The sequence below is a fragment of the Amia ocellicauda genome, chromosome 14, assembly GCF_036373705.1.
Source record: "Amia ocellicauda isolate fAmiCal2 chromosome 14, fAmiCal2.hap1, whole genome shotgun sequence".
Lineage (NCBI taxonomy): Eukaryota > Metazoa > Chordata > Actinopteri > Amiiformes > Amiidae > Amia > Amia ocellicauda.
The window spans coordinates 32,174,943-32,192,776 of record NC_089863.1 but is presented as its reverse complement, the minus strand read 5'-3'; the positions used below and the strand labels follow the sequence as shown (position 1 = coordinate 32,192,776).

General features: G+C 38.8%; 1 protein-coding gene across 1 annotated transcript in view; it reads left to right on the top strand.

Moving 5' to 3' along the window:
- Nucleotides 1-14,690, top strand: part of LOC136767688 (uncharacterized) — a 53,293-nt gene extending 38,603 nt beyond the window's left edge. The window contains exon 3 of the mRNA XM_066721633.1: nucleotides 12,407-14,690. Within this exon, the coding sequence (XP_066577730.1) occupies nucleotides 12,407-13,749 (1,343 nt within the window). The 3' untranslated portion in view covers nucleotides 13,750-14,690. The remainder of the gene's footprint in view (nucleotides 1-12,406) is intronic.
- The last annotated feature ends 3,144 nt before the right edge of the window (nucleotides 14,691-17,834 follow it).

Genomic DNA, 17,834 nt, shown 5'->3' with positions numbered 1-17,834 from the left:
TGCTGAGAGGTGGTTGCCATCCAGTTCCATCACAAGTTTTTGTAGAACTTCAAATGTGTACTTGAGGTTTTTTGGGTAGCTCAAGTCCAATGAGTACACGAGGCCAAATAAAATGGCGAGTGCATTTGCAATGTTACCAAGTTTGTGAAGCACTTCCACACCTTCGATGATTATTCCAACATCTTCCAGGTCATCTGTGGGTTCTGCACCTTCCTTCTTTATGGCGAAGATTCCCAGGATCGTCTGCTCCATAGTCTCCTGATTGTCCTCAACATCCTTAAAAACAGAATAAATTTCAGCCACAACATACACACTCTACAATTTTCTCTTTTCTAAATGACATCTATCTAAGCACCAGATTACCATCCCTCCAGAATACATTTGGTGTATCTTTTCTAGTTTTGACATTATCTGCTGTTAGTATCTTGGTATCTGTTGTCAACCATGGACATGAAAAAGGCTGTACAAAAAGTTACATTTGAGAAACTAAACCGCACTATCCATAAATTCAACCTTCAAACAACAGTGCACAAACTGCTGTTGATGTTAGTGAGAGGATTTTTACTATGCAAGCATGGCTGTTATCTTTCTGTGTGAGCTGAGGGAAGCATGGCTGTGTTAAAGGATATGTCTGGCAATTATCTATATTTTTCTTATTGTCAACAAATCTCATGTTGGATCCTAACCATCAATGAACTGATCTACTACACACAATACTACTAAGGATTTTGTGTGTATCCAAAGCCTGATATATCTTATTCTTCTGTGCTGTAGTCAGTTGTTGTCCCAAAACTATTAAGAACAAGCCAATGAGTCACACTGCTGCACTGGGTCACATGTTCCTTCATTGCGAAACATTCTGTCATGTTAGTTTGTTTAGAAACAGCTCCAAAAAGTACAAACAGCGATCACATTTTCAGTCTCCGGAGAGTAATTCTGTGAAAAGCAGAAGCCAAAACACTTACAAGGTACTCCCTTATGAGGTTTTCAGGGTCTTCGTTGAGGTAAACAATTAGTGCTTTCAGTATGCAGGCTCTCCTTATTTCAATGGTGTCATTCTGCAGGAAAGAACAAGGGAAATGTGTAAGAGGGGTTATAATATTATTGTATTGTGCAGTAATTAACACTAGATGCATCACTGCACAAGCAAACTGTTCAAGCTCCTAATTTTTAGCATGCAACTCCATGCTTGCTTCCTTATGCCATTTTTTAAGTTTACAGGCAATGTTTGGGTACATTTTATCTTGGCATGGTGGAATGCGCATTAATTTGGGGTACATATTCTAATACCACAAGAAACACCCGTAATGTAAGCATTTTATAATTAGTGGTAATTTGTTAGTAGGAATATATTATAATGCAAGATACAGTATATTAACCAGTGTTCAAGGAAACCTAGGATAATGATAATCTTAGCAATATATTTACAGTATATGCATGTTTTCATTACATCCATATGCAGCGCAATAAGTAACAATGACTGCAATCCAAAAAAAGCCAACCAGCCGTTTCAAAAAGTTACCAATTGAAACATTTTTGGGGGGGAGTGCTGTATCCTAGGATTAGCTAGTGATGTTAGAGTGTTAATTGGGTGCCCATCAAAATTAGCAAACTGTCATCAAGATGACTCAATCATCTTAACATTCACTCACAGACAAACTGATCAGGATGTAACATGAGGTCAATTTGCATTGCCAAAACAGTTTGTCTAAAATTCCATACCGCAGAAAGGGTATACAGTATAGGCTACATATTTCAAATTTGTTTTCATAGTGGGAAATAAAATAATTGTTCTCTACTTCATGTAGAAATGCACTTAGTACCAAGAATAAATGTACAAGACATGTAGTCATTGTGTCCTAAGGTGCACCAATTAAAGTAATCAAGTATTTTTAAGAAGCTGTGTAAACAGCTGTCTGAATAAAAACGTCCTCCATCGACCAGATCATTGTCTTGAATATTTTGTTGGAATGGAATTATACAACCAATTAAATGGTATTTTTTACTTACTTCCTAGTTTGTTAAGAGTGGTACATAAGCAGGTAGTGTGGGTCATTCGGAACTATAAACCAATGCAGTATCACTTGAATGTCAGACTTCATTTTTGGACTAGGACTGAAGAGGGTACCATTAATTTGAAAGTCACTATTTGCACGCTGGAGTTGGATCTCTACATCATAGACAAAGTCAGGCACAGGAAAGACGTCTGGCCATGGCTCACATCTGAGGGATGACGAAGACGATGACTCGGAAGATGAGAGAATGTCAGTGTCCACAGATGACATGGAATTGTCAAGGCTGGATGCCCGTGGAGAGAGGCAAGAGGTATTTGTAGATAAGACACTTGGGAGGTAAATCACTTTGATTGTAGCCTTGTTTTGAATGTCTGAGGTGGATGTCAGGTTTATAAACTCATCAAAATTAATGTCCTTGTATTGTAGTCTAAAGTCTCCTGACACCTCACATTGTCTCTTGATCTCACTTTGAAGTTCCTCAACAGAGTCTGGTATTCCTAAAGGCAGGGTTACTTTTGAAGAGTCATTTTCTCCTAGAATGATGTGAAGCACTGCTGAAGTAGCCATATTGGTCAACAGGTTATTCTGGAGAAAAGCAGAAGAAAATGATTAAAGACCAGAAATAGGTAATACATTTCTACTGGAGTGGACAGTATCCAGTCATCATCAGTACGAGTATCATATGCCTTAAAAACACTGTTTAGTGTGAACTCCACACCCCCAGATTTATTTAATTTTCAAACATGTAGTCTTCAGTCCCAACAGACGCTGGCTCAAGTGACATAAGTGACATCAGTGACATCATCACTTACCCCAAGAGCCACAAAATACTTTATACTACTTTTGTCACATATGAAGTTGTACTCACTTTGGTGTGTAAAATCAGTTAATAGTTATTGTTATTTTTACCCTCATTCCCATAAAGACATTCAGTCAAAGTAAAATAATTAATAATTACCACACGTGTATGTATCTTTTAAGGGTGACCATTCGGAGGGTTCCACACTTGTAGTCAACCAGGGGATAGTAGTCAATCAGTTCACTTAACTCGGCCAACACAATCTCTCTTGCTGAAGATGACTGGAGTTCAAATGCTCTGTAGTGCTCCCTGTACCATGAAGACAATTTTATGCATATGAAGATCAAAGTGTTTTCTAATATACACATTTGAAGTACCTCTGCAAATTCAGGCAGTCCACCTACTGATCCATGCACAATAATCATTCAATTTTTATATTCTATGCCATTGCTAGAGACACTCTGTGCTAGTGTAACTGTTGTGAGATCAGGGTATTTCTGACTTAGGTGAAGTGTTATGTCCTCTTTCATAACATCTACTGGAATTGTTGAGACATGCGTCGGATCAAAGGCTGATCTCTCATAACTCCTTGTGTGCATGTGATAGCCAATCATCAGCTGGTGCTTATTCGCCAAGGACAGTGTAATGTTCTTGAAACACTTTGTGTGTCTGACAACTTGTTTGCAAAAACTGTGCTTGGCCTCAAAACGCATGGTCCAAAACATCACAATGGGGCCGAACAGCTTTATCATTTCTGGATAATGCTCCAGAAAGTGATGTTTTGGCAGGAGTCCCTGATCTGGAAACACTTCTTTGTATCTCTGTCTGTGCTCTGAAATTTTACACAGTGCATAGGTGCAACAACCAGCTCTACAATATCTTTCAAGTCTAGAATCACTTTCCAAGCTGGCTCATCTTCAGGGATCAACTGCCCAATCATAAATGGTAATAACCTTAACAAACACCAATTTTCATGCGCGTTGCCACCAATTCTTTTTCGAGATACAAAATTATGTGGCACCAAATGAGGGCGATTTTTTTTTTTTTTTTTTTTGTCACCCCACTTGTATTTAAAGTTTTTAATGAGCTTATTGAGGTCGTCAAGCGTAAACAACTTCTTAGAAATTAGCAAACCTAAGCACTGTGCAAGCTCAACTGGGACTATGCCCTCAAAAAGATCATGGACAACATCCGGGGGATACCCTGATGTGACACTGAAGTGGGCAAGTTTCTCTGTGAAAATACATGCTTTTTTCACACCAAAAAGATTACATCCTTTTGCCTGCGCAGTATTAACATGGACTTGATGAAGCTCTTTGTTTCTAGGGGTAAATGCACCTGATTTTACCTCATTCACTTGAGTTTCTGCCCGCTGAGCTGTGCAAAACCTACAAAAATATTGGCCAGAGAAACTTTCCACAAAGCCGGCTAATCCATGTGCCGTGAGGTTGTCTGAAACCACACACTGAAGTGTCCCCTTCACAAATGTACCAAGCTGTGTGACAAAAACACCCTGCTGCTCCAGGGTCACAAGGTCTTGGAGTAGTGGCTCAAATATTTTGCCATAGCCATAGGTCTTCACGTCATCACTTTTACATAAAACAGCCAGGTATATTGAGGACAAAGATGAATGGCTGCCAGGAGGCAAATTTCCCAAAATCCAATAGGCAGCACAGAGTTTGTGTTTTACGCGAAGTACCAAGAGGGTTGCAAACTTCAAAGTCATCTACGTATAGACAGACAGAACTCCTCCCCTGACAGAAAATCATTATTCTTGAAGTATTGGCCATCTTCAAACAATCTATAATGTAGGTGGTCACTCACTATCTGTTGCTTGCTTCTCTTTTCAACAACCTTGCTGAGCACATCCTTTTGATTAAGTAGCTGATGTAAAATCTTTGGCAAAGGAACATACTGAAAACTTCTTTTAGCCTTTGCATCAAGTATATACTGAACTGGATCAACAATATTGACATGATCTTTGTAAAAGCAGTGGCTAATGGTCCATCCTTTCCCAAAGCTTTTGACAGAGGGTTAGATGAACAAAGTGCAAAGCCTAACTCTTTGATAAGCAATTGGCCAACTTGCAGGTTATGGTTATTGGAAAAAATCAGCAAGAATGTTGTTAGATACAGGCACCAGGGCAGAACTAATCAAATACTGCAACTCGTTTAGCAGCTCATCAATAGCAGAACTTGGCACATGGAAACAGTTTTCCAGTTTTAATAAAACAAATGCCAATTTCTGTTCTATAACTTTTAGCAAGTCCTCTGGTTTTGGGACCAGTGCACCATCTTCAAGTTCAGCATCATCAAGTAACTCATCACTCTCTGTCAAACATGTATCTCCCAAAGTACAATTTAGTGAATCTGCTGTGTCATTTCTCACAATTCCAGCTTTGAATTCATTCAGTGTATAAGTCTTGTGCTTTCTGTTTTTGTGAGTTTGATATGTTCCATAAATATTTGTTTGAAAGGAACAATTATCAAACATACAACAGATGGTTTCATGTCTTTTTAGATGGCTGTTAATATGAGTAAAAAATTCCCTCAATGAGGCAATGTCACTACATGAACAATGATGGCAGCTAAATGTTGTGCAATCTACTGATCTTTGAGATGTGTGATCAAAATGTGATCTAGATAGGTGACTTCTAAGTGCATTCCAAGTTTTAAATGTGCATGGGCAATTAGAATATGTGCATGGATAAGGGTGTCTGCGGCCAAAATTGAAATTTTTTAACCTGTAATGCTTCAATAACTGATATCTTGTAGTTACTTCTACAGCAGTCTTTACACTTCCAAATTCATGTAACTGATTGTCATTTTTTGTTTTGTTTTGTTTAATTATCTCATATATTAGTTGTATATATAAGTTGCTACTTTAATGTACCACACATTAGTGTTAATATGTAGGATCAACTTTGACTTTTCATTATAATGTTAAAAAATTAAATCAGTCATTAAATAGTAAGATGGCCATTGTACTTACCACTACTAAAGAGCCACAAATAAATGCAGACCGTCCAGCCTTCAAGCTGTTCTTCCAGACAAGACGTCCTGTAATAACACATTTACCAGAATTCTAGTTAGAAAATAGTTAGAACTAGAAAATATAGGCTACACAAGAAGCACACGTTTAGGTTTACAGTTCTCATTACATTAAAACATGACAAAGAAAAAACTGTATTCTCCACAGGTTATACTGAATGCATGCGCTTGCGTCAGTGCAACAACACGATTTTCTTGATATGTTTCCCGGTTTGGCTATAATAAAGCATACGATTGGCTTTTTGGGGGGAGGATCGGGATAAGCTTCATACAAGCGCCATCTGTGGCCTTATACCGTCTCTGGCAATATCTATAAAACTCAGGAACTCTGATTTGCTGGAAAGACTACATAATGTATTTTATCACAAAAGGTGTCTTATAATATACATGTACATTCACAGTTTATACTGCTCACTCAGCTCTGCGCCGATCAGCACCTCTGTCTACCCAATAGCAGCCACGCCGCCGCTCCCTCACGCTCGCTCGCTCGCTCGCCCACTCACTCCGCCGGTTTATTTTTAGCTTTTAGCCTTCACACTGCAGCTAAAACAGTGCCTCAAATTGTCAAGACTGTTCTTCAACATAACTGCTATCAAAACGTCCTGCCTTTAACTTGCAAGATACAGTTACCAACACAAGTTTGTTAAGGCCGTCTTACCCCACCACAGACAGCTCTGGCGCCGGCCGCTGACAGTCAATCACACCCGATACATTACCGACTAGCTTCCTCCTTAACAGCGCGCCACTATATTTCCCATCATCCCCAGGGGTAATTGTCATTTCAGATGGACTTACAACACAAAAAAAAAGCCACACAACTCGGAACTGCGTGGTGATTCACTTCAGTCAAATAATGCTGCTTTCAGGGGAGCTCGCTAAACTCTAGTTCAACAGTTCTAGCGATCTAGCATTAGTGCTATGTTAATTGCCTAGCCTGCTAGCTAGATAACATTACCATGCAGATCTTGCCCATATATTTCTGTGAATAATGTACATCAACACCGTCAATATCACTTTCTAACCACATGCTGATATGACAACTTCACAGACTGATTAGAAAAAACATACTTACAAAGATAATTATTCGGATGTCGCTCAATTATTGATTCCACTACAGACGTCCTTGCGCCAATAATGCTCAAGCACCACTTTGATTCCCGCCACTCTCACTCACAACTTCTGAGCATGCGCAACGTCTGTCCTACGGTAACTCATCTAGGACCTTCCGTTTTGATTGTGCGTTTCACTCAGCACTGTTACGTTGTATCAAATCAAGTGGCTTTTGTGGCATTAATAAGTCTTCATTTTAAGTTCAACCTACTCAAGTGGATTAGGATTAAAAAGCTAACACATATATATTAATTAAATTGGGTATAGGTGCATTGATTAATTTCAACAACTCACAAAGTTCACTTTTTTGAGTGTAGACTCCTAGGTCTTTCTCATGCAATACGTCATCTAGTTCTATTCCTCCCATAGTGTAATTATAGTGGACATTTCTGTTACCTGCATGTATTACCTTGCACATGTCCACATTGAATTTCATCTGCCAGGTGTCGGTCCACAACTGAATGTTATCTAAGTCCCTTTGAATAGCCTCTGCTGCCGAGATTGTATCTGCTGAGCCACCTATTTTAGTATCATCTGCAAATTTGACAAGTTTGCTAACTATCCCAGAGTCCAGTTCATTAAAATAGATTAGAAACCACTAACAACCTCACTCCAGTTAGAAGTGACTCCTCTAATCGACACCCTCTGTTTCCTATACATCAACCAGTTCATAATCCTGCTACTTACATTACCCTGAATGCCTACAGCTTCCAATTTGATGATCAGTCTTTGGTATGGAACCTTATCAAAAGCTTTTTGAAAATCTAAGTGTATCATATCATTATATGCTTTCACCTGATTTACAGCTCCAGTTGCGTGTTTGAAAAATTAGAATAAATTAGTAAGACATGATCTGCCTCGTCTAAACCCATGTTGACTATCTCCAAGAATGTAAAACTTGTTGTTTGAATGTCTTTGGTCTTATTTTGTAGCTTGTTTGGAGAAAAACAAGAAATATCAAGATATATATGGTGTATCGCCCAAACTTCTAAAAATATCGAGATATTATTTTTAGGTCATATCCCCGAAGGGTACATTTTTACCTTCGTTCGGTAAAGTGTTCCGAACCTTTGAAGGTTCAAACCTGAACGTCACACTGGCCACTAGTGTATAGATTTAAAAGACAATCCTGTATTTATTTATTACAGGTTATCCATTTAACGAAATAAACTCCCCCTTGTAGTTTAAAATCTCGAACAGGAATCATGTGTTTTTTTGTTTTACAAACGAAAAAAAAAAAGTATGTATTTTACTTTCATGAAACATGTTAACCTTAAAGGACTTTTGTGGACGTCTTATTATTTCTGCTTTACATGATTGGTGTAATAAATACATGTTTATACAGAAATACTGGTAAGAACTAATCAATGTAGCTAACCAATATTGACATTTTATTCAGAGAAGCATTATCGTACCGTAAGATAACCTTTCCATATACAACAATAAAAATAAATATTTGCTATTTAGTATTATTGTAATCATCAAGATATGTGCTAGATAAGTCTTTTAAATGGCACAACTTGACTGCATTAACTTATTACTCTTACTACAGATTGGTAACTGCAAACAACATTATTGCCATATTATTAATTTACTTACTTGCCCTGTTACGAGCGTCTGCTGCAGTTGAAACAAAATGCACACGTTGCAGGATTAATCATACAGTAACAGCATATACAATATAGCAGGTTATAATTTTAAATGTGCACGTTTCAGTCATGACGTTTATGGATTTATGGACGCATTTATGAAAGCAGTCCTTAATGTTTTAGTGGGAAACGCAGATCTGCTGTATTTATGTATTCATTCATTTAACTAGTAAATGGGCACACGTTAACTAAATGTTGTTTGCCTTCATGGTCACTGCGGAACTGTTGTACAATAGACCTGCACACCGTTCACAACCTTGAAACACCATCCTGTTGTTGATAAAAAATAATTAATTAATAAAATCGTCTGTTACTGCTCCGATTATTGTCCTCCATTATTTTATTTTATGTTTTATAATATGTCACGGCACTGCACCGGGGTCCTGTTAACTACGTGGTCGGCAAGTTTTCAACACACTCGGATATTAACTGTAAGCAATAATTGTTTATAAAGCCCGACAGATAAAGATAATTGGGAAGATAAATTTCCCAATTGACGATATATCTGCCGATATTTACCTTTTTGTTAGTATCCAAAACAGACATTTTGTAGCATGGATCCCTCAAATCTCTGCCTGTCAGAAAAATAGAAAAATATGCACTGAATTCAGGATTTGATTACATTGATTTTCATCATAAATAACAACCACAAATCAAACATTGTATATTTAAAAAAATAGAACAAGGGAGAATAAAGGAAAAATTAAAGTATGCATGTTCTATACATTATAACAAAAACCAAGGTATATGAGCAATTTCACTCAAATATAAAAATGTTCATGTTCTATACATTAGAGCAGGTATGGCGAACCTGTGGCACACATATGGGTTGGCAAGGCAAGTGAGCGACTATCTGCGTTTTGTTTTTGCAAGCCCATCCATCAGTTGTCTAAACTAACACTCCAACAGTTTAAAAACTTCATAAAGTTGGCAAAAGAAAGCTGTACATTCTCAAATAAATGTCATTTGTGCACACTCGTACTCACGCTAGATTGATAGTGCATTATTTTTTTCTAAAAACATAAGTGCCACACAATGTATATTCATCTATCAGTTTTAGTTATTTTACAAAATGTAAAAACAGGCGATATTAAGTAAATATACGTTGTAAAAAAGGCATTGGTAATGATTGAGTGCAAGTGCAAACAAAACAATATGGAAGGGATACTAATGCAGCCAACTGAACAAACTTCTACTTCTTGTACGTAACTGCAGGGCTGTTGGAGAATCTGTGGGAGTTTGTTTTGGGGATAGATTGTGATTTTAATTGGGTTTTTAAATGTACTTTAGCATTATAATCCTGAAACTTAATGCGTGATTGAATGTGATTCATGCATTTTACTGCACTGTATCAATACTGCAACATTTAAATTATGTATTCATTGTATGATGCACTTTTTTTATTCTTGGTTTCAAGAGTTTGACTGAATTGTAATGTTATTTGGAAATACACATGTTAGGCCATGATCTATTATAGACATTGCCATTAAGTATGCTGTAAGAGCATATCAGGCTGAAAGAAGCTTGATTTGTATAGTTATGCAATATCTTAAATTTAAAGGGCTTAAAAACTGCTTTACACATGCCTACAAACACAAGTTCACAATAGTTGCAGTTGTTTCAGGTCAAAACTGACTTGGTTTCAAGAGTTTGACTGAATTGTAATGTTTTTTGGAAATACACATTTAAGGCCTTCACCTATGACAGAGATTGCCATTACGTTTACTGTAAGAGCATATCAGGCTGAAAGAAGCTTGATTTCTGTATTTGTAAATATGTACCGATTGCAACACGCACATGCATGAATCCAGTCTGCTCATTCGTTCAGTATGGTCCAGATGTTATTTTAGAGAGAGAATGGATGTTGTGATCGTTACAGAGGTGACCAGGTCTGTAATGCTGTCGGAGCGCACCAGACCACTGTGCCGCTACGACCGGCACTTTATCTGTTACGGAACCGCCTCTGACAGGGGTGTAGTGGAGCCGGGCGGAGCGCCGGCACTCTTAATCCAAGGTTTCTCAAGTATAAATATTTAAAACTATTAATGTATTAAAAATATTTCCTTGCTCGATGTATTTGAAATAACGTTATCGGTCTGAAATAACATGTTGAGAATAAGTAATAAAGGCCGTTTATTAACGTAACAATTCACATATAAACTGTGCGTGCAGTACCCGCTCCTTTTTATTCTACCACTACGTACACTACTGGAGGTCACTTCTTTTAATGATCTTACCCGACTGGTTTTTCATGTCACTGATGAAGCCAGCAAGCCGTGAATATAAGTGTTTTAAAGGTAGGATTACAACACGATGTAAAGTACCTAACAGTGCACAACAGACCCACAAGATAGAGATAAAGCTTTGTGCATTATTGTTAGCATAAAATACAAGGTTGATGAAACATCCAACTTACTTTACCTCGAAATCTTGCACTTCTATAATGTGGGCATTTAAGGATATATGCGATTAATGCCGTTTACATGTGTAATTTTCAACTACTAAACTACATGTACTGAGTAGTAAAGTGACTAGTAATAGTGGTACTAGATCCATGTTAAGAATTTAAGAAACCACCCGTGTCAGAGGCGGGATTTTAACTCGGAAACTTTATAACAAATAATAATTTTGCAATGTCATTTGCACATCATTCTTTTAAATATTTATTATTTTCGTCTTATGTATTTATAAATAATTACCTTTATTTTGTAGTTGTGAGTGTAGTAACTAGTTCTACTATTTGATTGAACAGTAAAACAGAAGAGTCCTCCTACTAATAGCAGATCAAAGTCTACATCTAAACAGAAGGCGGGCTAATGAATTGGGAGAGCGTGTGTGCAGGGTAATTGAGTATCTGTTAAACTAGGGACTGGGTTCCTTGGCTCAGTCCCTGTAAAATTTGGGGTTGATTCCCGTAGCCAGGAGAATAAGCCAAATCAAATAAAATCGCATTCGCCCGCCCCCAAGCATATCGGTGTTGTGAAACTACTGAAGCTCTGACAATGGGAGATGTTCCACTAAGGAAAGAAAACTAAGGGAAACTGCTTCTAGGACAGTCCTGAAATGTTTGTAACTCAATGCCAGGAGGAGTATAAGGAACAAGGTGTTAGACCTAGAAAATAGGAATTGGAGTGATTGTCATAGCTGCCTAAGTGTTGATGTGCGGCATCTCCTCGCTGGAGTCCCACAGCTAGAGTCCCTGCCCTTTATAAGTGTGGCCCTGACTGCTGGCGCAGAGGTCCTGGTAGGCTGGTAAATAGTTCACTTGTAACTAATCGGGAGAGCGCGCCTGAACTGTGTTGAGTTACACTGCCTCAAAATGTAAAATAATCACCCTACAACTGACACAACTACTAGAATAAAACACTTTAATTCACTGAGCCGGTTTTAAATGTATTACAAATTACAAAGTGGCATTCAGCACTTAAAATGCTAAATTACAGCTGATTTTATGTTTTCAAGAAATATGTGAATTTGAATAATATGTGTATTTGATGTGCATTCTAATTAAATGATTTGAACAACTGTCTTGGTTTAAATTGCAGATGTGAACAGTATTTAGAGATGAAATATTTAAAGATATTTTGAAATCCCTTTGACTTCCCAGTCTGTGCTCTTACTATCTGACTTCATACATGCTCCCAGTTTATTGCTGACTGGACACTTCATTAGCACTTTCGAATGATGTTCTGATATAATAACTTGTGTAGGAATCACATTAATTGTGTGAGTTTTCAGTGCTGCTGTTCTCAGTGCTGCTCTCCTGTGTTGTCTCTCCCCCAGGAGCTGTAGAGGCCAGCGCTCTCCCTGACTCTGGGGAAAGGGCTCCCATTGAGCAGCAGCACTGGGAGCAGGAGTGGGGTTCCAGTCTGAGGCAGGTCACAGAGCCCACAGCTACTGAAGGCAACCAGGGTCTGAGTGAGCAGCCCAGCAGCAGACAGAGTGAGGAGGAGTTCAGGGGACAGGAGTCTGACCACATGGCAGAGCCACACACTGAGGGGTTGACACAGGGACTGGGATCTGACACCACAGGGTCAAAGGTCATGCCAAAGATCATAAAGAGTGACCCTGAACTGGACTGCACCAAAACCATGGATCTCTGCAGGATCCAGTCTCTGGGATCTGAGTATGGACCCAGTGCAGCTGGTACTGAGCCGGGCTCTACCAGAACACAGTGTGGACCCAGTCTGCTGTCTGATCACATCAAAACAGAGGATGACACACTGGAGTCTGTTTACACAGTGGAGCTGATAACACAGACTCCCTTCAGAGATGCACTCAGTCATCTCAAAACAGAGATTACAAGCAGTGCCTGTGATCTGTGGCCTGAGCCCCCTGTAGCTGGACAGTGTGATCTGGGGCCTGAGCTCCCTGTAGCTGGACAGTGTGACCCAGAGTCTGCTGACTTGAGGATGGGGCTCAGTGTGGGGAGTGACAATGCAGTGAGAGAGGAGAGTCCATCACAGCGCAGACGGCTACGTCACACACCACCTAGACCACAGAGCTCCTCCAGCTCCCCCTTACCTCTCCCACTGAGTGGAAAACTGCATCGCCAGCTCCATGGTGGGAGGAGCTACTCTCACAGTGGCGTCTTAAGTAGACATACGCACTCTTGCACAGAAGAGAGACCATACTGCTGCACCCAGTGTGGGAAGAGTTTCAGTAACTCAAAAGATCTTGCAAGACATCAGCATGTTCACTCAAGAGAGAAACGCTACAGCTGTGCCCAGTGTGGGAAGAGTTTCAGTCAATCAGGAAATCTTAAAGTCCACCAGCGTATTCACACAGGAGAGAAACCGTACTGCTGCATTGAGTGTGGGAAGAGTTTCACTAGGGTATCAAACCTTTATAGTCACCAGCTCACTCACACAGGAGAGAGACCATACTGCTGCACCCAGTGTGGGAAGAGTTTCACTAGGGTATCAAACCTTTATATGCACCAGCGCACTCACACAGGAGAGAGACCTTACAGCTGCACACAGTGTGGAAAGAGTTTCACCAGGGTATCAAACCTTTGTAGTCACCAGGGCATTCACACGGGAGAGAGACCTTACTACTGCATTGAGTGTGGGAAGAGTTTCAGACAGAAAGGAACCCTTAATTTACACCAGCGCACTCACTGCTGAACCCTGGTCCCTGTGTGAGTTCCGTGGCTGTGTTTGCTGTCAACCAGTAGCAGCACCTTTCTCATCCCAGTGTATATATCACTGTACAGCGTCTCTCACTACAGCATCCCTCTGCATGGAGCCGGTCAGCTGCTGCCAACTCGACATGAAACTGCGAATGACAAAACAGATGTGCAGGTGCACTTGAATCTGTATGAATGCAACATGCCATTTAGTGATTTAACCCAATCCCATGGGCCACTTCTGAGAAGCACAAATACAAAGAAAATTATTCTGGTTGCCCAGCAGGGCAGGTGCCTTGAAATTGTACTTCCCATCCCAAAAATGTACCTGCCCTAATTTTCACATGAAGGTTATGCATATAAGCAGTTGTGTAGTGATAGAAAAAAGTCACCAGAGTGGTCCCAATAGGAATCATCATCAGTGGGGGAGGGACGGAGAGCCAAATAGGGTCATCAGAAATTAGTACTTTGTAGGTTACAAGTCAAATATGTCATTATTGGTATTATTTTGTTCTGTTGGCAGGTTTTCGTTTTTATTTTATTTGGCTTTTTAAGAAAGTCTTAGTAACATGATCCTTATTGTCCATCTATGTGTCTCTGTCTCAATCTGTGTTTCTTAGTATCTATCTGTATTAGTCATAAGCCTTCAAAAGTCTTGTTAACTTGTTGCTTTTTAAGATAAAAATAAATAGCGGGTTAGACTGAAGTTGTAGTTCATGTTGGATGTTATTGTTAGTTGGTGAAAAATTGTGCGTTTCTGTGGTCATGGGTTAACCCCATTCAGGAATAGGAGGGGCGCATGATATGGGGGGCGCAATACTTGTATAGAAGTGCCCTTGTTCCCGCTGTGCAGAAGTAGTTCAGAAGTAGAGAGAGATGTAGGAATAGTTTTGCTTGTGGGAAAGCTGTTCTGCTCTGTTAATAAATCTGTTGTATTTACCTTTGACTCCCTCCTATTATTAGTTTTGTGGTGAATTCCAGTAGCATAAAGCCTATAATACTACATTGGTGTGAAAAAAGTGGGATACAATTCACACTGCTACCCATAGAAAAAATGTATTGATTTGCCACAGGCAACAAGAAGAGAGGGACAGCAGGGTGCTATATTGTGGAGGTCCTCTAAGAATGAGAGAGGGTGGGTGTAGCTGAAATTCCTCATGCTGTACCAAAAGCTTGGGGAGACTGATGGGGAGTTCTTCAGAGAGCTCTAGGAAAGTGTTTGATTGGCCGTCTCCATGGCGAGTAGCAAGCAGAAAACTGAAGTGCCAGCGGTGAAGCCCAACTAGAAGAAGATACCATGGCAGCAGAAATATGGCAGTGGCAGGTGTATATAAATGTAATATAGCTACTAGGTAGGCAGTTAAGTAGCTATTAAGTTATTTAATAAGAACATTTATTTGTAATATTCATGTTGTGTGGAGTCGCATACATAATATAATTTTAATCTATAATGATAATTTATATGATTAGAAAGTTCAGTGAAAGAATGTTTCAGCACCTATCAATTCATATATTTACCAAAGTAGTAGAAAACTGGGATATGATGTAAGCATTCAATATATTTCCAAATTATTTGTATTAAATAAGTACACACTATCAGACATCTGTACAATGTCACAGCATTTTAAATGAGCAGTTGCCAAAGGTATTTATTGGTTATTGGCATTGGCATTAGATGCATTGAAACCCTTAATGTAGGTAACTTTATTACATTTTAATCTTTAAATTGTGTAACTGATAAAAAGTTGGTTCCTTAATAAGATAACTTCCTTATACAATGTTATACTTAATCTAAAACCCCTACTCTTAAAAATAATTTAAAGGCTCTGATTTAGGAAAAATAGTTCAATTAAGTAATTGAGAGCTCCGTTGGTACAAGAATGTTGGTGTTCAATCAGAATTACGGATACCATGCCACAGGTTAACAACCAGTCCAGTCAAACCCTAAGAGAGATCAGGATAAATGAGGAGGAGGTACTACAGGGACTAGCAGAATTCAAAACAAACAAATCACATGGGCCAGATGGTATATTTCTAACAGTACTTCAAAAAAATAGGGAAATCATTTATAGGCCACTAACTAAAATATTCCAAGTGACACATAGAAGAGGGGATGTGCCAAAAGACTGGAAGACGGCAAATGTCATACCAATCCACAAGAAAGGGGTCAAATCTGAGCCTGGAAATTACAGACCAATCAGTCCCAACATTTTACAAGTAATGCAGGTGAAAGAAATGATTATACAAAAAACAGAGGAGCATCTTAATGAAAACCATTTTCTTGGAGATAGTCAACATGGGTTTACATGAGGCAGATTGTGTTTTACTAATTTGTTAGAATTTTTTGAAGATGCAACTGCAGCTGTAGATCATGTGAAAGCATATGATATGATATACTTAGATTTTCAAAAAGCTTTTGATAAGGTTCCACACCAAAGACTGATCCTCAAATTGGAAGCTGTAGACATTCAGGTTAATGTAAGTAGATGGACTATGAACTGGTTGATGTATAGGAAACAGAGGGTGTCAGAAGGAACTGCTTCTAACTGTAGTGAGGTTGTTAGAGGAGTTCCACAGGGATCAGTACTAGGGCCTTTGCTTTTTCTAATCTATATTAATAATCTGGACTCTGGGATAGTTGGCAAACTTGTCAAATTTGCAGATGATACCAAAATTGGTGGCTCAGTAGATACAATCTCGGCAGCACAGGCTATTCAAAGGGACTTAGATAATATTCAGTTGTGGGCTGACACCTGGCAGATGAAATTCAATGTAGACAAGTGCAAGGTAATACATCCAGGTAACAGAAATGTCCACTATAATTGCACTATGGGAGGAATAGAACTAGATGAAGTAATGCATGAGAAAGACCTAGGAGTCTATGTGGACTCCTCACTTTCTCTATCCAAACAATGTGGGGAAGCAATTATAAAAAGCAAACCGAATGTTAGGGCATATTGTCAAAAGTGTAGAATTTAGAATAAGGGAAGTAATGTTCAGACTGTACAATGCACTATTTAGACCTCATCTGGAATACTGTGTGCACTTCTGGGCTCCACACTTCAAGAAAGATATTGCTGCTTTAGAGGCAGTTCAGAGTAGAGCAACCAGACTTAGTCCAGGTCTGAAGGGATGTCCTACTTGGAGAGACTGAGGGAACTGAACCTTTTCACTCTTGAACAGAGGAGACTATGTGGGGACTTGATTCAATACTTCAAAATCATGAAAGGCATCGACCACATCACACCAGAGGGGTTTTTCCAGATCAGCAGGAACACACGGACCCGGGGACTCAAATGGAATTTGGGCTTCAAGGCATTCTAGATGGAAAACAGGAGACACTTCTTCACACAGAGAGTTGTCACAATCTGGAACAAACTCCCCAGCCATGTGGTTGAAGCTGAACATTTGGGACCATTTAAAAATAGACTGGATAGGATCCTTGGATCTCATAGTTATTAATGGACACCAAATGAGCACAATAGGTCAAATGGCCTCCTCTCATTTGTAAATTTTGTTCTCATGTTAGTATTAGATTACCAAATCATGTTGTTTCTGAAAAGTTAATATTTTTTTATACACTCATTTATTAACGGAACAATCAACATAAACAATAAATACCATGAACAATTCATTTTTTTGTTTTAAGTTATGTTTTAGCACACCATTTTTTTCCTTTCTTGGTAAAGCATTTTTTCATCAATACAACCATGTATTGAACAAATAAGTGGTGTTTTTTTAATTTTAACTATTTTATGTCTATTTGAACAAATAAGTGGTGTTTTTTTAATTTTAACTATTTTATGTCTATTTGAATTTAAATTCCAGGGATTGAACGTTACATTCATAACGTGTTCAGACATGAATAAACTAATTAATCTTGCATGTAAATATTGGTTTGAGGTCATAACACTTTGTTGTTTACACCTCCAGCCCCCACTGCCACATTGTGGAGTGTCCTCTTTATTGAATGTTCAGATATGGTAACTCTGGCTAGCTCTGGTTATCTCAACTAATTATCAGTGGAGCAGTACGTTTAGCTAATGGTTTAAATGGGGCTCCCTGATGTACAGTGTTAAAGAT